We start from the raw sequence: 21059 nt of genomic DNA, 5'->3' as shown, positions 1-21059 counted from the left end.
TGACCAAATGCAGCTTTCCACCAATTTTCGATCGACAGCAAGCCACAAGTACCTTGGCTTCAATTTTCAATGTTCTGGCCAGGTATACTATCCATTCTATTTCATGGTCCTAGTTGGAAAAGCAGTGGGAAAGTCACCAGTGCTCTGTACTGGTAAGCTGTGCAATGTTAAACCTCTGTAGTAGCCCTGCATATCCCTGCGGGGTCAACAACCAGGGGGCATAAATTTAAAGTAATTGGTAGAAGGTTTAGAGGGGATTTGAGGGGAAATTTCTTCATCCAGAGGATGGTGGGGGGTCTGGAACTCACTGCCTGAAAGGGTGATAGAGGCAGAAACTCTCACCAAATTTTAAAAGTACCTGGATGTGCACTTGAAGTGCCGTAACCTACAGGGCTACGGACCAAAAGATGGAAAGTGGGATTAGGCTGGCTAGCTCTTTGTCGGCCGGCGCAGACACGATGGGCTGAAATGGCCTCCTTCCGTGCTGTAAACTTCTATGCTTCTATGCTTCTATTGTTAATCAAAGATGTACAGCATAAGTCAAAATCTATAGTGGTAAGCAATTTTGAATTATGTTTCTGTACAAATAGTGGAATCACAGATCATATAACTCCATTTTATTTCCAATTATGTTGACGGGCACATTAATTAACAGAAGTCAATTAGACATGTGATTTCGTCTAATTGTTGATTATTACTTATTGTGCACAGTCCGATTTATTCTTATGTACCATATTTTTAAAATGCTGATTTATTAAATTTCACTCTGGGTCTAACTTTAATTAATTGAGAATTGTTCTTTATTAGAGATTTGAAATGCATCTTGAATTTTTAACTTCAGTTTTTGGGGCGTGGGGGGTGGGGTGGTTGGGGGTTGCCCAATTCTCCTACCATAACTCCATAACTCCATGGAAACCTGGACAAGCAGCCTATAGTGGAACACCATTTCACGAGTTTTTTGGGGGGTTAGGAGGCTTTAACCAAACTTCCACCGCAGTATCAGGAGAATTCTGCAGCAATTATTGTGTTAATTACATGTGACCTGATATAAAATGGTGTGTAAACGCCGCCAGATATGAACAGCATTAAGAAATGCTGCTGTATTCACTCCAAATTTGAATGCATTCAATTCTCCTCCTAGACTTCCAGAAATGTGCAGTTGCCCAGCTTGTTGATGCAGTCAGGAAAAGTATTCACACGGCAATTAAAGATCCCGGATAACGCAGAGTGAGTTATAAAAGTATTTTAGAGATGAACCTTCCGCTCCGACAAGATTCTACGCATTTTAAGAACATGCATCTTTTTGTTAAATATACCAGCTAGTTTGTACAGAGTCGGTGAATATTGTACCCTCTGGTTCTTGTCAACCAGTGAACTCAGCAAGAATATAACACAGTGTTATTGGGAACGGTAGCTTGATGGTTATGTTACTAGACCCAATGATCCAGAGACATGGGACACTTCAAAGCCCACCACAGCAGCTGGGGAATTTAAATTCAAAGAATAAATTAATCTGGAATAATAAAAAGCTAGTATCAGTAATGGTGACTACTGTATTTTTGTAAAAAAAACATCTGGTTCACTAATGTCCTTTAGGGAAGGAAATCTGCCATCCTTACCGGATACTGGCACGATGGACCGAATGACCTCCGACTGTTATATGCTATAGGAACATAGCAACTGGAATCGGCCATTCAGCCCCTCGAGCCTGCTCCGCAATTCAATAAGATCTTCGACCCGACTCCTTATCCCTTAATACCTTTGGTTAACCGAAAGCTGTCAAAAACCGATTTAAAATTAACAATTGACCTAGCATCAATTGCAGTTTGCGGAAGACAGTTCCAAACTTCTACCACCCTTTGTGTGGAGAAATGTCTCCTAATTTCACTCCTAAAAGGTCTGTCTCTAATTTTTAGACTATGCCCCCTAGTCCTAGAATCCCCAAACAGCGCAAATAGTTTCTCTCTATCTACCCCTTCTGTTCCCCTTAATATCTTGGGACCTAATATCCCACTGGGTCACCGTGTTATTGTCAATCTGCACTTGACACTAACGTTAGCTGAATCATTTATATCATATTAATAGGCTCCCTTTCCACACTGACCCAAGCAAGGGAGACACAAATCATGAGCTAGATTGCTGCCAGCCTGATTCAATGGACGGATTACTTCACGGTGTATGAATGGCGGCCCGGAAATGGGCAATAAACATTCTCTGACCCTCGGGGAAAAAACATTGAAAATTGTTCAAAAGTATTTTTGGCACTTCCATAATTTCTATGGGCAGTGATTGATCGAGAAAAAGCAAGGGAAGTTGAAGTGCATCCGGGAGGACGCTGAGCTCCTCGAGTATCATCGCCGAGAGCATGCAGAAATCAAGCACATGCAGTGGAAGGAGTGTGCGACAAACCAGTCCCACCCACCCTTCCCTTCGACCACTGTCTGTCCCACCTGCGACAGAGATTGTGGTTCTCGTATTGGACTGGACAGCCACCTAAGAACCCATGCTAAGTCTTCCTCAATTCCGAGGGACTGCCTATGATGATGATGACAAATAAAAAAATAAGGCTGTAGGTAAGCGATAGAGCAAAGCAGCACCTGTTTAATGATTCTCCGAGTGCCTGTTGTCCTGGCTGAGATGGTCAGAATAAGGATTTTCCCTGTTTCGCACTCCAGTGTACTGAGTAGTGACTGAAGACGCTGGATCAGATCCGCAGAAAGACAATGCAGTATGAGACTAACCATTGATACTCCGCGCCATATAGTTTTCATGGCAAACTGTTCCATCTATGGTTGTTATACATATCAAGTCCAAACACAAACTTACAGGATTTTTAAGTCCATAATTCTACAGGGCCCACATTCAAGCTGCAACTGCTAATTAAGAACCTTGCAACACTCACATCTTCCAAGGGCTTTACAATAAAGAAAACGGAAATAAATATTTGCATTTATATAGCTCCTTTCATGACCTCATGGTGTCCCAAAGCACTTTAACCCAATGAATTACTTTTGAAGCGTAATCATTGTTGTAATGTAGGAAACGTGGCAGACAATTTACACACAGCAAGCTCCCATAAACAGCAATGTGATAATGTTTTTAATGGCATTGGTTGAGGGATAACTTTTGGTCAGAACACCAGTAATCCCCTGCTGTTCTTCGAAATAATGTCATGAGAACTTTTTACGTCCACGTGCGAGGACAGAGGGTGCCTCGTTTTAACATCTCATCTGAAAAAAGGCACCTCCGACAGTGTAGCACTCCCTTAATACTGCAGTGAGGTTTCAGGCTAGGTTATGTGTTCCAGTCTCTGGAGTTGGTCTCTTATAAATCCTTCAAGATGTTTTTATTTGAATTGACTAGCTTGTACCCTCTCTCTCAACCTTCTGACTCATCGGCGAGAGAGCTGCCACTCAACCAAGGCTGACATAATCAAAGAATCTGACACTGATATGCTACTTGTTACATTTGGAATGGGCTTCAGGTTGAGCATTTTGAGCAAATGACAAGCATCATCTATAGATTTGAGAATGTAAAGTGGAATTAAATGGGACAGCTGTGCTATCGTAACGCATGGCAACAAATGTGAAACTACTCGCCAAGATGTCCAACATATTAGTCACAGGTCGTGAACCAGTGTCAGCTGTGGCTCAGTGGGTAGCACACTCGCCTCTGGGTGAGACTGTGGTGGGTTCAGATCCCGCTGCAGGGACTTGAGCACATAAATCAGTCTGTGCACTTCTGAGGGAGTGCGGTGCTGTCTTTTGGATGGGACGTTAAACCGAAGCCCCGTCTGCCCTCTCGGGTGGGCGTAAAAGATCCCAGGGCACTATTTCGAAGAAGAGATAATTAACCCTCAATCAACGTAACAGAAACAGATTATCTGGGTCATTATCACATTGCTGTGTGTGGGACCTTCCTGTGCGCAAATTGGCTGCTGCCTTTCCCACATTATAACCGTGGCTACACTTCAAAAGTACTTAATTGTCTTTGATATGTCCAGTGGTCATGAAAGGCGTGATAGAACTGCAAGTCTTTCTTTAAGTCTGAGCTGCATGCTGGCTGAGAATTCAGCAGCAGTTGGAAATGAGACACGTGCATAATAGTGCAGCGCAGCATTGACCTGGTCAACCACTAACAGTGCCACCTAATTTTACAAGCTGGGTGTCCGTGTTCTTGCCGCAGGTAGGATTTGCAACTAGTTTCCTGATTCAGAGCAAGCAGAGGCAATTGTACCATGTGTGTGTCAGGCACATGGGTCCTGGTAGCAAGGAGTCACCCAGTCTCCATGGAATTCCTTCTTTAATTGGCAGCCCATTTTACACTGGGCCACATTTTAATTTCCTTGAATATAAAATGGAGCAGAGTGGAAAATGGGTTGAGGGTCGTCATCCCCATTTTATGCCGAAGGCCTGTTTCTCCCCACAATAACGAGGGCTAAAAATTCGGTATTGAGGCAGTGATGGTGCCGGGGTGCTACCTTTAGTGCTGGGCGATGTCCACCACCTCAAAGTGGGATATTCAGTTTTACCGCCCCAAGAGAAGAGCGGAGCGCTAAAGGAAGCTTTGCGCAATCCTCTTTGGGTGCTAGAGGCCCATCGTGGAGCGGGAGAGCAGGAGCGCTTCTCAATCTGAGCCGCTAGGATACCGGTATCCTAGCGCCTAAACAGGAGGCGAGGTCGACCATGTGATACCTGCAAAAAAATGCAAGGGAGGCTACCAACAGCCCTCCACAGGTAAAAGAGGTAAGTAATTGTTAAAAAAATAGACTCTCAACACTGACCTTTTCATTCCCTGCGATGGAGCACGCGCTGTCCACCGGTACGCTCGCAGCCTTCCCCGAGAAGTGGGCGCCGGAGGGACTGGAGTGCATCATCCGCTCCCCCCCGGCAACCAAATTTTAATTTGATTTTTTTTGTCTAAAGTTTAATTTGTTTATTGTGCCGGTTTTAGTGGCCCCACTTTTGGCACTTGTATAATTTGTGTTTTTAGTATCCTCAAAAAAAAAAAACAAGGGGGCGCTTGTTTGAAAGTGTTTGGCGTGTCCCCTACCTTTAATCAGGGGGAACTTGATTTAATGTTTTATTTTGTTCACAACAAAATAGTTGTACAGCTATTGAGGCCGCCTGTAATTTCTGCGGTCTAAAGGAGCCCGTGTTCCATGTTTATGTTGAGTGTGTCTGGTTGCAGCCCCTCTTCCAATATTTAAAGGGGCTGCTCCTCAAATCCTGGTTGAACTTTAGTCCCACGCTCCTGATCTTTGGGCATCCTGTGTGGAGGGGAGCGGGCAGGTCGGAGGGCCTCCTCGTAGGACTGCTCCTGGGCATGGCCAAGCTGGCCATTAATCAGTCAAGGCAGCGGGCGGTCGAGGGAGTCGTTCAGCCCGACTGCCTGCCTCTCTTCCGTGGTTACATTCGAACCAGGGTATCCCTGGAGATTGAGCACGCGGTGTCCACCAGTACGCTCGCGGCCTTCCGCGAGAGGTGGGCGCCGGAGAGAATGGAGTACATCATCGCCCGGCCACCAAATTTTAATTTGCCCGTTTAAATTAAAAGTTTAATTTGTCGGTATTTGTGTCCCTTTAATAAGGGGGCACTTAATTTATTGTTTTACCAAAATAGTTGTACAGTTATTGAGTTGAGAGTGGCTTAACTGATGACGTGAAGTTCATCAGACTCAATAAAACTCCAGCCAGTTGGGTTTGGGAGATCCACGATGAGGCAGGTGGTTGTGAGGCTGGTGGATGAACTGGGAAGGTGTTATGTGATTGTTAAACCTTTTGCTAATAAACCGACTAGTTCTTAATAGCAATGTGTTGCTATGCATTCTTAAGCAAATGACCCCTGAAGCAAATACATTACAACCTTCAGCGAAGAAATGCCCAAAATGCAGTGGGACTGGAAATCATGTTGGGTGGGTTGCGACCAGCAGGCAGTATCATATCAGCTGCCGACTAAAGTCCCAGCCCTATATTCAGTCTGAGAGAAGGAACATATATCAGAGGCACTAGTATGGAAGGTGGCATCGTCAGAACAGATGCGACGGAGACGGAAAAACTGGGAGAATGGAATGGAGTTCTTACAGGATGTGGGGTGGGAGGAAGTGTCGTCCAGGTAGCTCAGTGGGCCTACAGTGAATGTTTGTCAATAGCCTATCCCCAGAAATGGAGACAGAGAAGTCGAGGAAGGGAAGGGAAGAGTTGGAGATGGACCAGGTGAAGGTGAGGGAAGGGGGAAATTGGATGCAAAGTGAATGACATTTTCAAGTTCAAGGCGAGAGCAGGAAACGGCACCGGTACAGTCATCAATGTCGGAAAAAGAGGTGAGGGAAGGGACCCGAATAGGACTGAAACAAAGAATGTTCCACATGTCCCACAACAAGGCAGGTATAGCTCAGACCCATGTGGGTTTTCAGAGCAACACTTTTCAGCACCGATATTCAGTCTGTTGACTTCAGTAGAACTGAATATCAGGCGGGATGTATAAGAACATAAGAAATAGGAACAGGAGTAGGCCATACGGCCCCTCGAGCCTTTTCGCCATTCAATAAGATCATGGCTGATCTGATCATGGACTCAGCTCCACTTCCCTGCCTGCTCTCCATAACCCCTTTTCCCCTTATCATTGAAGAAACTGTCTATTTCTGTCTTAAATTTATTCAATGTCCCAGTTTCCACAGCTCTCTGAGGCAGCGAATTCCACAGATTTACAACCTTCTGAGAGAAGAAATTATCCTCATCTCAGTTTTAAATGGGCAGCCCCTTATTCTAAGATCATGCCCTCTAGTTCTAGTCTCCCCTATCAGTGGCAACATCCTCTCTGCATCCATCTTGTCAAGGCCCCTCATAATCTTATATGTTTCAATAAGATCACCTCTCATTCTTCTAAATTCCAATGAGTAGAGGCTCAACCTACTCAACATTTTCTCATAAGTCAAACGCCTCATCCCTGGAATCAACCTAGTGAACCTTCTCTGAACTGCTTCCAAAGCAAGTATATCCTTTCGTAAATATGGAAACCAAAACCGCACGCAGTATTCCAGGTGTCACCTCACCTATACCTTGTATAGCTGTAGCAAGACTTCTCTGCTTTTATATTCCTTCCCCTTCGCAATAAAGGCCAAGATACCATTGGCCTTCCTGATCACTTACTGTACCTGTATACCATCCTTTTGTGTTTCATGAACAAATACCCCCAGGTACTGCTGTACTGCAGCACTTTGCAATTTTTCTCCGTTTAAATAATAACTTGTTCCTTGATTTTTTTCTGCCAATGTGCATGACCTCATACTTTCCAACATTATACTCCATCTGCCAAATTTTTGCCCACTAACTTAGCCTTTCTACATCCTTTTACAGATTTTTTGTGTCCTCCTCACACATTGCTTTTCCTCCCACCTTTGTATTATTTAAATGGAAAAAGATTGCAAAGTACAGTGGGACCCAGGGGTACTTGTGCATGAAACACAGAAGGATAGTATAACAGGCGACCGATAGAATATGTTGGTTTAGCGTCAGTGCCCAAGTCGAATTTTTACCCCAATACATTCATCATCTCTATTTATTTTTATTATCGAGGTGTAACCATTGTGAGATAGAATCGAGAAAAATACTGAAGGATGTTCCGTTTTCCTTTTCTAAACAGGCCCGGCAACTGGCGAATTGAGGTGCAGTTTTACGAGTCACCAGCATCCCTCGCATCCGCGCAATTTGAGGTCAAGGAATTCGGTAACCTTGTTAACGTTAATATTTTGGGAGAAAAAAAAGTATGAATTATTTTCAGTTGTTTCTGCCAGGTCTTCAAGTTACGTTTGAGAGGTTCTTAAATCTCACGGTTTATTGGCCCTGAAATTCCGGTAGGATTATTCTTTCGGACAAACGTCTCCGACCCGAGAATTTTTACGAAATTACCTCGTGGTCCCGGAGGTACCTGCGATTCCAGTGGGGAAGCCTTCTCTTCCCGCACTGTGGAGTGCACTCCCGTCCTCTAGGTTCCAACGCAGAAGGTGTTGTCACATGTGACTGCTCAACCAATCAGGTAAAGTATTCTCCATTAAGAGCAATGAGAACTCTGTATCTACGAGTTCTCATTGCTATTAATGCAAATGAAAACAAACACATTAAACACAACATAAATAATAAACACACCTCACATAATTAAAATTAATTGAAATTAAAGTTCATAAATGTCTGAGAAAAAAGACATATTTTTCCGATTATATTTTTAAGTTTTGTAATTAGGGATTAAAATAAACTTATCTTATTGAATAGGGTTTTTAACAGAAAAATGTGTTTTTAAATTTTATTTTTATGTTTTATATATGTTTTAAAACTCTTATGCTGGTAAAAGTAGGCTATGTGCCTGCTTTTACCAGGCGCAAGTGTTTTCAGGACATTCGCTGCCCAAGGGATGGGCAAATACTGCAATCTCACCCATACGAATGTCCTTCTCCCGGGGATGCATTGGATCTGTCAAGCCAGAACTTGACAGATCGGAAAAGCCGGTTTACAGCATTAGAAGCATCGCGCGCCAAAAAACGGCTTTTGCAATGCCTTCCTGCGTCCGTATACATGCCATACAGACCCGGGGAGGCCGGCATTTTAGGGCCAATCCTCAGGTGCTTGATTGAGACGCAATTTTTCAAAGATGAATTTTCTATCCACAGTTCATGCAGTAAAGGGAGAGAATAATTCAAACCAAAAGTTGTCTTTCTGCCCCTATCCATATATGGAGCTAATTTTCACTGTCATTGCTTGGGGAATAAAGTACACGTGGGGCTGAATTTTCACTTGTCCCACCGGGCACGAAATGCGTGGTATCAGAAGGGATTACCATTTTACACCCAGCCATATTTTGGTCTTCTTTGAAGTAAACGGAAATGACAATCGGGCGATTTGTGAAACAGACGGGCTATTCACTGCCGCTCATTTTCCGACTTGCCACAAAAGTGAAAAGGCAACCAGGCAGTGTATTGCCTACTGGTCATGAGACCGGCTGATTTTCATTTCTGTTGAAAGCAATGGAACTTGCAATTGGCTGGGTTCCATCAATGGCGCGTGATCCACCATGCAATAAGGGTGGATCAATCTATATCTATCCATCTATCTATCTATCTATCTATCTGTCTAGCTATCTAGCTATCTGCGTATCTATTAATATCTATCGATATCTATCTAATATAATATCTATCTAACGAATATGATATAATTGGGATTACGGAGACATGGCTTCAGGATGACCAAGGCTGGGAACTCAACATCCAGGGGTATTCAAAATTCAGGAAGGATAGACAGAAAGGAAAAGGAGGTGAGGTAGCATTGCTGTTTAAAGAGGAAATTAACGCAATAGTAAGGAAGGACATTAGTTTGGATGATGTGGAATCTGTATGGGTAGAGCTGCAGAATACCAAAGGGCAGAAAATGCTAGTGGAAGTTGTATATAGACCACCAAACATTAGTAGTGAGGTTAGGGACAGCATCAAACAAGAAATTAGGGATGCATTCAATAAAGGTACAGCAGTTATCATGGGTGACTTTAATCTACATATTGATTGGGCGAACCAAACTGGTAGCAATATGGTGGAGGAGGATTTCCTGGAGTGTATTAGAGATGGTTTTCTCGACCGATATGTCAAGGAACCAACTAGAGGGCTGGCCATCCGAGACTGGGTGATGTGTAATGAGAAAGGACTAATTATGAATCTTGTTGTGCAAGGCACCTTGGGAAAGAGTGAACATAATATGGTAGAATTCATTATTAAGAGTGACAAAATTAATTCAGAGACTAGGGTCCTGAACTTAGGGAAAGGTAACTTCGATGGTATGAGACGTGAATTGGCTAGAATAGACTGGCAAAGGATACTTAAAGGGTTCACGGTGGATAGGCAGTGGCAAACATATAAGGATCACATGGATGAACTTCAACAATTGTACATCCTGGTCTCGAGTAAAAATAAAATGGGGAAGTGGCTCAACCGTGGCTAATAAGGGAAATTTAGGATAGTGTTAAATCCAAGGAAGAGGCATATAAATTGGCCAGAAAAAGCAGCAAACCTGAGGACTGGGAGAAATTTAGAATTCAGCAGAGGAGGACAAAGGGTCTAATTATGAGGAGGAAAATCGAGTATGAGAGGAAGCTTGCTGGGAACATAAAAACTGACTGCAAAAGCTTCCATAGATATGTGAAGAGAAAAAGATTAGTGAAGACAAATGCAGGTCCCTTGCAGTCAGAATCAGGTGAATTTATAATGGGGAACAAAGAAATGGCAGACCAATTGAACAAATACTTTGGTTCTGTCTTCACGAAGGAAGACACAAATAACCGGAAATACTAGGGGACAGAGGGTCTAGGGAAAAGAAGGAACTGAAGGAAATCCTTATTAGTCAGGAAATTGTGTTCGGGAAATTGATGCCATTGAAGGCCGATAAATCCCCATGGTCTGATAGTTTGCATCCCAGAGTATTTCAGGAAGTGGCCCTAGAAATAGGGGATGCAAAGCTGATCATTTTCCAGCAGTCTATCGACTCTGGATCAGTTCCTATGGACTGAAGGGTAGCTAATGTAACATCACTTTTTAAGAAAGGAGGGAGAGAGAAAACGGGGAATTATAGACCCGTTAGCCTGACATCATTGATGGGGAAAATGTTGGAATCAATTATTAAAGATGAAATAACAGCGCATTTGGAAAGCAGTGACAGTGTCGGTCCAAATCAGCATGAATTTATGAAAGGGAAATCATGCTTGACAAATCTTCTAGAAATTTTTGAGGATGTAACTCGTAGAGTGGACAAGGGAGAACTAGTGGATGTGGTGTATCTGGACTTTCAAATGGCTTTTGACAAGGTCCCACACAAGAGATTGGTGTGCAAAATTAAAGATGTTATTGGAGGTAATGTATTGACATGGATAGAAAACTGGTTGGCAGACAGGAAGCAGAGAGTTGGGATAAATGGGTCCTTTTCAGAATGGCAGACAGTGACTAGTGGGGTGCCGTAGGGCTCAGTGCTGGGGCCCCAGCTATTTACAATATAAATCAATGATTTAGATGAAGGAATTGAGTGTAATATCTCCAAGTTTGCAGATGACACTAAGCTGAGTGGCGGTGTGAGCTGTGAGGAGGATGCTAAGAGGCTGCAGGGTGACTTGGACAGGTTAGGTGAGTAGGCAAATGCATGGCAGATGCAGTATAATGTGGGTAAATGTGAGGTTATCCACTCTGGTGGCAAAAACAGGAAGGCAGAATATTATCTGAATGGTGGAAGATTAGGAAAAGGGGAGGTGCAACGAGACCTGGGTGTCATGGTACATCAGTCGTTGAAAGTTGGCATGCAGGTACAGTAGGCGGTGAAGAAGTTGGCCTTCATAGCGAGGGAATTTGAATATAGGAGCAGGGAGGTCTTACTGCAGTTGTACAGGATCTTGGTGAGGCCTCACCTGGAATATTGTGTTCAGTGTTGGTCTCCTAATCTGAGGAAGAACATTCTTGCTATTGAGGGAGTGCAGCGAAGGTTCACCAGACTGATTCCTGGGATGGCAGGACTGACATATGAGGAGAGACTCGATCGACTGGGCCTGTATTCACTGGAGTTTAGAAGGATGAGAGGGGATCTCATAGAAACATATACAATTCTGATGGGACTGGACAGGTTAGGTGCAGGAAGAATGTTCCCGATGTTGGGGAAGTCCAGAACCAGGGAACACAGTCTAAGGATAAGGTGTAAGCCATTTAGGACTGAGATGAGGGGAAACTTCTTCACTCAGCGAGTGGTTAACCTGCGGAATTCCCGACCGCAGAGAGTTGTTGATGCCAGTCCATTAGATATATTCAAGACAGAGTTACGGCTAAAGGGATCAAGGGGTATGGAGAGAAAGCGGGGAAGGGGTACTGAGGTGATGATCGGCCATGATCTTATTGAATGGTGTTGCAGGCTCGAAGGGCTGAATGACCTCCTCCTGCGCCTATTTTCTATGTTTCTATGATTCTATCTATCTATTGATATCTATCTATCTATCTATCTATCTATCTATCTATCTATCTATCTATCTATCTGTCTAATATCTGTGTGTGTATATATCTATCTATCTATTTCTCCATCTATTTATTTCTGTTTGTCTATCTGTTTGTCTATCTGTTTGTCTATCTGTTTGTCTATCTGTTTGTCTATCTATTTATCTATCTGTTTGTCTATCTATCTCTCTCTCTATCTATCTATCTCTGTTCATCTGTCCATCCATCCATCATTTGTTTTAAGCTAATGATGTGTGCCATATTAGGAAATGGTTGACTAAGGCATTGACATCCCGTTTTTTCTATTTTGTATCTGTTGAGAAACAAGCACGTGGTGGGGTCATTTTACTGTAGCCAATGGTGTTCAACGGGCGCTATCAAATTGATTGCCTATTATAGACCTCGCCCAGCTTTCTCTTCCATTGACTGCAATGGAAAGGAATATCAGGCAATGCGTATAATGGACAGCCAGATCCATATCGCTGGAGGTCACAATTATCCCAACTGTCTGTTCAAGTGCGGGGTAATATTATTTCAAATCTATGAATGCCTTCTTTAAAATAGAAAGTCAATATTAGCATGTTAAATCATTACAATATCACCATATATTGCAGATAATTTTACACTTTTTGGAGATAATTTCAACTGTCAGCGATAGTGTAAAACACGCGATATCTGATTGGCTAACCATTGACCAGCATAGACCGGAAAATCCAGGTAGCTTTGTAACCAGCGACCGGTCCAATATCGCCTGTTTTAAACTGTGGCCAAAAGTTAAAATTACCTCCTGGTTAATATTCCAACTGTAGAATCTAAGCTTTACACATGTTCTTGATTATTCAAATAAGGCTGCTAGACTTTAAGCATTGTATTTTCCATTAAGTATCAATGCTATGATTTAGTTTGGTTATATTTGATTAAATCATGTTTCAAAGTTCTCCCTAGTTTCAAGGTCGAGGTGAAGTCACAGGAAATGTTTTATCTGATTACAAGCGACGAATTCAAATTCAAAATCTTGGCAGAGTGAGTAAAATATTCTTATCTGATATAATGCCATCATTGCTTCTGCACTCTGTATTAACATCGGTTACGGGAAAGAAAATTGTGCAGTATCTATAATGGGCGTCCAACTTTCAGATCACAACCAGATTTTACACACAGATGTCTAGTTGGAAGTCTGTTTGAGATGAGATTTCTCAGGATGTGAGCGATACTAGTAAGGCAGCAATGAGTGCCTCTCCCTAATTGTCTTGAGAAGACGCACATGGGCTCTCTTCCTAAACTGCTGTCTTCTCGTCTGCTGACGGCCCGCTCACAATGGTGTTCGGGGGAAACTTCAAGGTTTAGACACAGCGATGATCAACGAATTCAGCCAATGTTCCAAATCCATTTGCCCCGACCCGGCAGAGATTCACGAACTCAGCACGAACGAGTGACCAGAACAGTAAACTTGCTGGGTTATGTTGCTTTGCTCGGCAATTTTTGGAACAATGCGCAGTATATTTGATGGCATGTGTGTTAACCTGTTGATTATTTGTTGCAGGCACACTTACGGCAAAGCTGTGGAAGGGATGGCATACGTGAGATTCGGAATTGTTGAGGGAACAAACCATTCCTACATACATGGACTGGAGCAACAACTGCCGGTGAGCATATCCCCGCTGCCCACCTTGATAAACTGGCACTGAGAGGCAGTCGGTACGGTACAAGAGGTGCTGATATGTTATTTTACGAATCAATTAAGAAAGGCGTTGTCATCAAGTTATGTAACACTGGAATTTCATCTCACATCGCCCATTTACCATCCAGTTACCGTCCTGGTACCAACCGTTTTCATAAAAAATTGCAAAATACCGCCCCGGTACGGCCTATTTCAGCTCCCGATTAGCGCCAGCGGTAATTTAGACGGACCACTACCGCCAGCGTGCTGCAAATCTCCCGCCCACTTTGGTCATCCAGAAATCTCGGAAACTTCACTCCCAGCGCGAAATTCCACTAAAATGTTCTTTTTGAAGGCCCACTTCTGCCCGTTATCACTGCGCTGGAAACCGTCCATTTCTGAAGTACTTACCTGAATTGGGCCCAGCGTTATGGCTACCTCCATTTTGTTTTCTGTTTGAGAGTTGTCCTGAATATCGTGGATAGTGAAGAAACGCAATTGTCCAGTACTATCCCTCCGACAGTGCAGTGCTCCCTCAGTACTGCCCCTCCGACCATGCAGTGCTCCCTCAGTACTGCCCCTCTGACAGTACAGTTCAGTACTGCCCCTGTGACAGTGCAGTGCTCCCTCAGTACTGCCCCTCCGACCATGCAGTGCTCCCTCAGTACTGCCCCTCTAACAGTACAGTTCAGTACTGCCCCTCTGACAGTGCAGTGCTCCCTCAGTGCTGCCCCTCCGACAGTGCAGCGCTCCCTCAGTACTGTCCCTCCGACAGTGCAGCACTCCCGCAGTACTGCCCTTCTGACAGTGCAGCACTCCCTCAATACTGCCACTCTAACAGTGCAGTTCAGTACTGCCCCTCTGACAGTGCAGTGTTCCCTCAGTACTGCCCCTCTGACCGTGCAGCTCTCCCTCAGTACTGCCCCTCCAATAGTCTGGCGGTCCCTCAGTACTGCCCCTCCAACAGTGCAGCCACCCCTCAGTACTGCACCTCTGATAGTCCTTCTCTTCTCTGCGCATATGCAGGGTCACCCTTGACCACAAAAACGCAGGAGAATGGCCGTGCATGCGCAGAGAAGCTTTTCTGGCCATTTTGGATAGTGGTTCTGCTTTCCTTTGTACAGGTAAGCTGATCACCGACTTTTGTCCCGGTTTGGCTGCCCGCTGCACTCTGCTACTGGACTGCTTTGCCGCCGGCGACATGGATGACCCTAAAACCTCGGGAGCGCGCACCAGCGGTATTCCAGCTGTTTAAAAAGATGCAACCCGTTGGAATACCACTAAGGATCGGGCGGGGGCGATCCACTTGCAAAGTCTAGCCCATGGAGTTAAAATCATTTGCAAATAAAGAACAATTAACACCATTGTTGTAATACAAGGTGTGGGAGCTAATGTCCGTATTACCCAAATACCTCACTGTGCGCTCTGCGCAGTCTGTGAGATCAGCTAGGCTACAAGTTCAAGCAGCTTTCTGCTGAGCCCAGGCTGTAAATTGGGTAATAGATCAAAGCCGAGCATGTCCTCACAGGAAGGTAGATATCAGAAGGTGTGAGAGTCAGTTAGCCATATCATCAAATGTGTCAATTTGGTCACCTGTGATAGTAATTAAATTGACGCCAAGAATTGATTGCAGCAATAAAGCAACTCGGAGAGTTGAGTGCTTGGTTGTTTAGTTTCCATTGTATTAGTATTAGCATTAGTATGTATCCTTTGATGTGCCATGGTTTATTGATAGTAGTAATGGAAAGTAGTGATCAAAGGCAAAAATAATTGTAAGAAATGTAAGTGAACATCATCATCATAGACAGTCCCTCGTACCGAGGATGGCTTGCTTCCACGCCAAAAAGGGATGAGTTCACAGGTGTTTCAATGAGGGACCTGATATTATAGGTCCCGAACTGCATGTTGAAGGGTGGAAGATGCCTGTGCGTGGATTTTTTTTATCGTGTGGTGATAGTTGCACACCAGCCACCACACGGCCTTGAGCGAGCTAGGTCTTGATCCAGTGGGAAGGATTAACCAGGCTGACTGGAGACCAGCTCTGCTGCACGGGTCGAGTGCGCCCACATATCGCAGTGTGGGCTGGCCCGTGCTGCCCCTGGGCCCTCGCCTCTTCTGAGCCCTGAACTCGCGCCTCTCCTGGGCCCCAATCACTTTGCTCCACGATCACTCGCCGCTCCTATGCTCCAACCTCGCTGCTCCTGCTATACTGCCCACGCTCCAATCACCGACGTGAGCCTTGATGACATCCAATCCAGTTGCCCTCTTCACTGCCGTCACCCTCCTGCACCAGCTCGCACTGTATCTTACAGTGATATGCCGCCACACTGCTCCAGGCCGCTGCTTGCCGCTCCTTTTATGTAAGTGAACACTGTTTTAGCAGCGCACACTGGAATCAGATTGTGTGCCTCAAAAGCAACAGTATACGCTGGTTTTGTGAAGTGTGTGACTCAGCAGCTCTCATACTTGAATGGTGTAGTATGGAAAAGACCCGAACTCTCATACTGGTTGTGCATAGTATGAAGTTTCAATAAAGACTTGATCCTGCATTACCACCAATGAGTGTAATCTGACGTTTAAAGCAACAAAACGAAAAAAGAACAAGAAAGCAGTGCAACACAAGGGTAGAGATGATAATACTGACAGGATTATGGTCAACGGACATAACCCTGGGCAGAAAAATCCCCTTTTGTGTCTGTAGCCCATATTGCGCAAAATGTATGGCTTCCCAGCCCCCAACTTTCAAACCACTGATTTTAAACATGGTGTGTCATTTTAAATCAGGCACATGTCTGGAGCGGAGGAGCATAATGTTGACACAAAGGAAAGGAAGTAAGGAAAATAGAATAAAGAAAGACTTGCATTTATATAGCGCCTTTCACGTCCACAAACATCCCAAAGCACTTTACAGACAATGAAGTACTTTTGGATTGTAGTCACTGTTGTAATGTGGGAACTGAGGCAGCCAATTTTCCCACAAACAGCAATGTGATAATGACCAGATAATCTTTTTTTAGTGATGATGATTGAGGGATAAATATTCAGAGTGACTATTTGTACTAGTTTACTGTGCGTCCTTCTGCGTATGCATGCGTTGAACTCCACCCACTTTTTGAGCATGGGCCCTCGATTCAGTTGCGCATGTGCAGTGCAATGTATGAGGAAGCCAGAAGTCAGAAGTGCGAGTCATGAGCCGCCTAGAGCTGGAGCTGGATTTGCTGCTAGCTTTTGCATTATTTGGAACATTTTTGCAGATTTCGCTCAGAGAGAAAACATCGGAGGTAGTGGGAGAGAGTGAGAGCCAGACTTGCGGGGTGGGGGAGCCGAGAGAGAGAGACCGGGGGGGAGCAGGCAGGTAGAGAGAGACGGGGGAGGGGGGAGAGATTGAGAGAGAGAGATGGGGAGTGGGGAGGACAGAGAAAGAGAGATAGTGGAGGGGGGTGGGATAGAGAGAGATATGGGGAGAGAGAGAGAGAGAGAGAGACTGGTGGTCGAGAGAGAGAGTGACGGGGGGAGAGAGAGAGAGATGGCGGGTTAGAGAAAGAGAGATGGTGGGAGAGAGACAGATGGGGAGAGAGAGAGCTCAGTGTGTGTGTGACAAGGGACATCATTGGAGTGGATGATATCCGGCAGTCACGGCACTGTCACTATTGACTACATACCCAATAAACCTGTTAACAATCTGTGACCCACACACAATGTCCCATCTATGGCAGCGTGGTAAGGTCAGGAACTTGAGCTTGGGAGGCATCAACCTTGGCTGGGATGGGGTCAGGAACTTGTGGTGGGATGGGTTCAGCATCTTGGGCTGAGTGAGTCAGACGTTTCTGCTTGGGGATGCATGAACTTGGGCTGAGGGGGTGTGGGGTTAATGTCAAGAACTTGGGCTGGGATGGGATCAGGAACTTGTGTTGGGATGGGGGAGCTCCAATCTCTCTGGGGTCTGAAGTCAGAATGGCTCGAATTACACTTTGCAATGTCACTCAGCACTTGGGCTGGGTGATTCCAATTACACATTCCAGAGAATCTTCTGGGTGTGGCTTATCCAATCAGCAATCAGGCTATGTGATAATGGAGAGCCAATCAGAGCATTTTTCTAGTGCAAATAGCTCTCACCATAAATATTGGCCAGGAGACCGGGGATGCCTCGCCTGATTTTCTTCTAAATAGCACCGTATGGTCTTTTATGTCCACCTGAGAGAGCATCTTCGGTTTAACGTCTCACCCAAAAGACAACACCTCTGACAGTGCAGCATTCCCTCAGCACTGCACTGGAGTGTCAGCCTAGATTTTGTGCTCAAGTCCCTGGAGTGGCACTTGAACCCACAATCTTCTGACTCAGAAGCGAGTGTGCTACCCACTGAGCCATGGCTGAATGACGAAATGTCAGTTCGTAAGGGCAATTTAAATTGTTCTTTGGTACTATCACATGTCGAAATCTCGACCTCCGAAAAGAATGACTCCGACACTTACAGCTCCGGTAGAAGTTTCTTTAATTCGCTTGCTAGCAAGGGGCAGGTTACACTCGGTCAAGGGCTAAGTGAACACCTCCGAAATGGTTCAGTTTAACAAGATATTTATACAGTAAAACCCAAGTTATGGCCTCTCCCTGTGTATTGCTCTGTCTCACAGTCAGTGAATACAGATAAAGAGTTAATTACTATATCTTGGTCCTGACATGGTATCCAGATATTTCCTTTTGTCAGGGTTATCAGTTGGCCAGCCGGCCATTACTCCATGAGTCATAGGTAATGGGCTATTACCTGTCTTGTATTGTGTCAGGATAGTTCAATTTCCTGGTCAGTTTATCTGTTTGCATCAAATGGATGAGGTCTCTGCAAGAGATAATGGCTAGAAGATAAGGGTGGGGTGACATGGAACTCCTATAGTGTAGACAATAGGAAAGCACCATGGTGGGGTACTTGTCTCAGCATGACTTGTCTCCTAGCTGTCTGATGGCCATCAGCCATCTCAAACCAGGTTTAGCTGTTTATGCAAGCTGACTGCTAAAATGCAGAAAGTTCTGGAAGGGCCAGGACTCCATTTTGATATATATATATTGCAAAGGGCACACAAATACCGTATGGTATCAGCTTAGATAAAAATACATTTCCACACACAATTGGGCAAAAGCGAATCAGTAGCCTGCTTTATACTCTGCCTGATTTTCTTTTTCATTGAATTCAATGGAGATGCAAATCGGCCGGGGTGTAATGGGTATCGCGCATTTTGCACTAGTGCTCATGACCAATTTGACTCCAATGCATTTGTTGGAGATTCTTCTTCGACTATTTTACCGGGTATTAACCCAGTTACCTTACGGATTTCTGCAATGGAATCTGACAGGGGAGGGTCCGGTACCATTGCTGAACAACATTATCCAAAATTATTTGATCAGCTATTTTAACAAGTCCTTCAAGCATTCATTTTATGCAGTTTAGCTTCACGACCACAATTAAATACAGAATCATAAGATCTGTGATATGTTGAGGGTAAAGTCTTAAAATGTAAATATGAGGGATGGAGCAAGGAGGAAACATTGAGTGAAAATAAAGGCACTGAATCGGAATCGGATAATATGCACATTTATTATCACTTATAGGTCAAGCGGGGAGTGGTGACATCTTCCCTAACAACCCAAAAGCTATTGGAAAAAATCAGTCCTTTGAATAGTATGAATGATCTTGTGGGACACCATCTCTATATAGCGGTAACTGTTTTTGAAACATCCAGTAAGTGAATCATATATCTTGTTATACATGTTTATAATAGTTGTTCTCAGGCTGTGGGCAAAGCTATCGAGGGCACATTCATTATCCTCCCATAATTGTCCCGAAAATCTGCTGGTGAGTCGCCTTCAGTCCTTGTGCACTGGGTGATCCTACCCTTCTGTCATTTTGGAACTAACCTGAGCTACAAGAGCAGATCAGAGACGGTGAGTGTCTCACATTCTGACTCCCCAAAGCCTCTCCACCATCTACAAGGCACAAATCAGGAGTGTGATGGAATACTCCTCACTTGCCTGGGATGAGTGCAGTTCCAACAACACTCAAGGAATTGGACACCATTCAGGTCAAAGCAGCCCGCTTGATCGGCACCCCATCCACCACCTTCAGCATTCACTTCCTCCACCACCGGCGCACCGTGGCTGCAGTGTGTACCATCTACAAGATGCACTGCAGCAACTCGCCAAGGATTCTTCGGCAGCACCTCTCAAACTTGTGACCTCTATGAGCTAGAAGGACAAGGGCAGCAGGCGCATGGGAACATCATCACCTCCACTTTCCCCTCCAAGTCACAAACCATCCTGACTTGGAAATATATCGGCCATTCCTTCTGCGTCGCTGGGTCAAAATCCTGGAGCTCCCTTCCTAACAGCACTGTGGGAGCACCTTCACCATACGGACTGCAGCGGTTCAAGAAGGTGGCTCACCACCACCTTCTCAAGGGCAATTAAGGATGGGCAATAAATGCCGACCTTGCCAGCGATGCCCACATCCCAGGAATAAATAAAAACAAAACTAATAAGAGTGATATAGGTCTACGTAAGAATGGTGTGGGGCTTGAAGGGGATCTTGAACTTGCTTATTACCAAGTTTAGTTCAATGTTGTATTTACATTTATGCTTCTTAGAGCAGCCTGGAAGTTACTGTTTGCAGCATTGTTACATGAGACCAGATGGTTACAGACGCCGTCGTAGCTGGGGAATTTAGTATGAATGCACTATTCATGAAACAATAACACACGTTGCAATTCTCAGGCTACCGTATATTAACATTGTTAATAGTATTAAGTTCAGCAAATGCTTTCCTTCATTGATTTCTTGTCATTATTGAAGCAAAAAATTCGGTCTACTCCTCAAGGATTTCATGATGCTGATAGGTGGCATCCAATGGCATATATATATAAAAAATATAATAGAGAGACGTCAAATTAATTATCATCGGGACATTAATTATAATTTCCATTAAAAGTTATTGCACATAGAGTTTGAAAAGACATAAAATTAATACAATTAATTATAATTAAATAAAATGCAATAACAATAAATACAATAAAATTAAATAAGAACAAAAGTTTAAGAAAATATAAAATAAATACAAACTTATGTTTTCCTATAGGTGGTGAAATGGAGGAAGTAGAACTCAGAAACATCAAGTTTGTTTCCTCGCCCTATGTGATCGATTTATCAAAGACAAAAGGCTACTTCATACCCAGAGTTCCATTTAGTGTACTGGTGAGTGTCATTGCAGTGGGTTGAAACAATGGGCCGAAAATTCCGGCCTCGCAGGGTGAGTATGATGTGAGCACGGACCCGGCGAGGCCTCGCAAAAGCCGGTTCTCGGGGCGTGATGCGCATGCGCAGAAAACCGGCTTTTCTGATCTGTCAAGA

At 44.2% G+C, this 21059-nt stretch overlaps 1 protein-coding gene across 1 annotated transcript in view; it reads left to right on the top strand.

Annotated features, from left to right (window-relative positions):
• Positions 1 to 21059, top strand: part of LOC139230173 (complement C4-like) — a 192202-nt gene that overhangs the window by 3842 nt on the left and 167301 nt on the right. Inside the window, exons 3-8 of the mRNA XM_070862015.1 lie at positions 1142 to 1227; positions 7644 to 7726; positions 12942 to 13029; positions 13550 to 13652; positions 19269 to 19398; positions 20788 to 20903. Coding sequence (XP_070718116.1) covers positions 1142 to 1227; positions 7644 to 7726; positions 12942 to 13029; positions 13550 to 13652; positions 19269 to 19398; positions 20788 to 20903 — 606 coding nt within the window. The remainder of the gene's footprint in view (positions 1 to 1141; positions 1228 to 7643; positions 7727 to 12941; positions 13030 to 13549; positions 13653 to 19268; positions 19399 to 20787; positions 20904 to 21059) is intronic.

Source organism: Pristiophorus japonicus, chromosome 19 (assembly GCF_044704955.1).
Source record: "Pristiophorus japonicus isolate sPriJap1 chromosome 19, sPriJap1.hap1, whole genome shotgun sequence".
NCBI lineage: Eukaryota > Metazoa > Chordata > Chondrichthyes > Pristiophoridae > Pristiophorus > Pristiophorus japonicus.
Note: the sequence above shows the minus strand (reverse complement) of the source record. Positions and strands in the feature narration are given on the sequence as shown.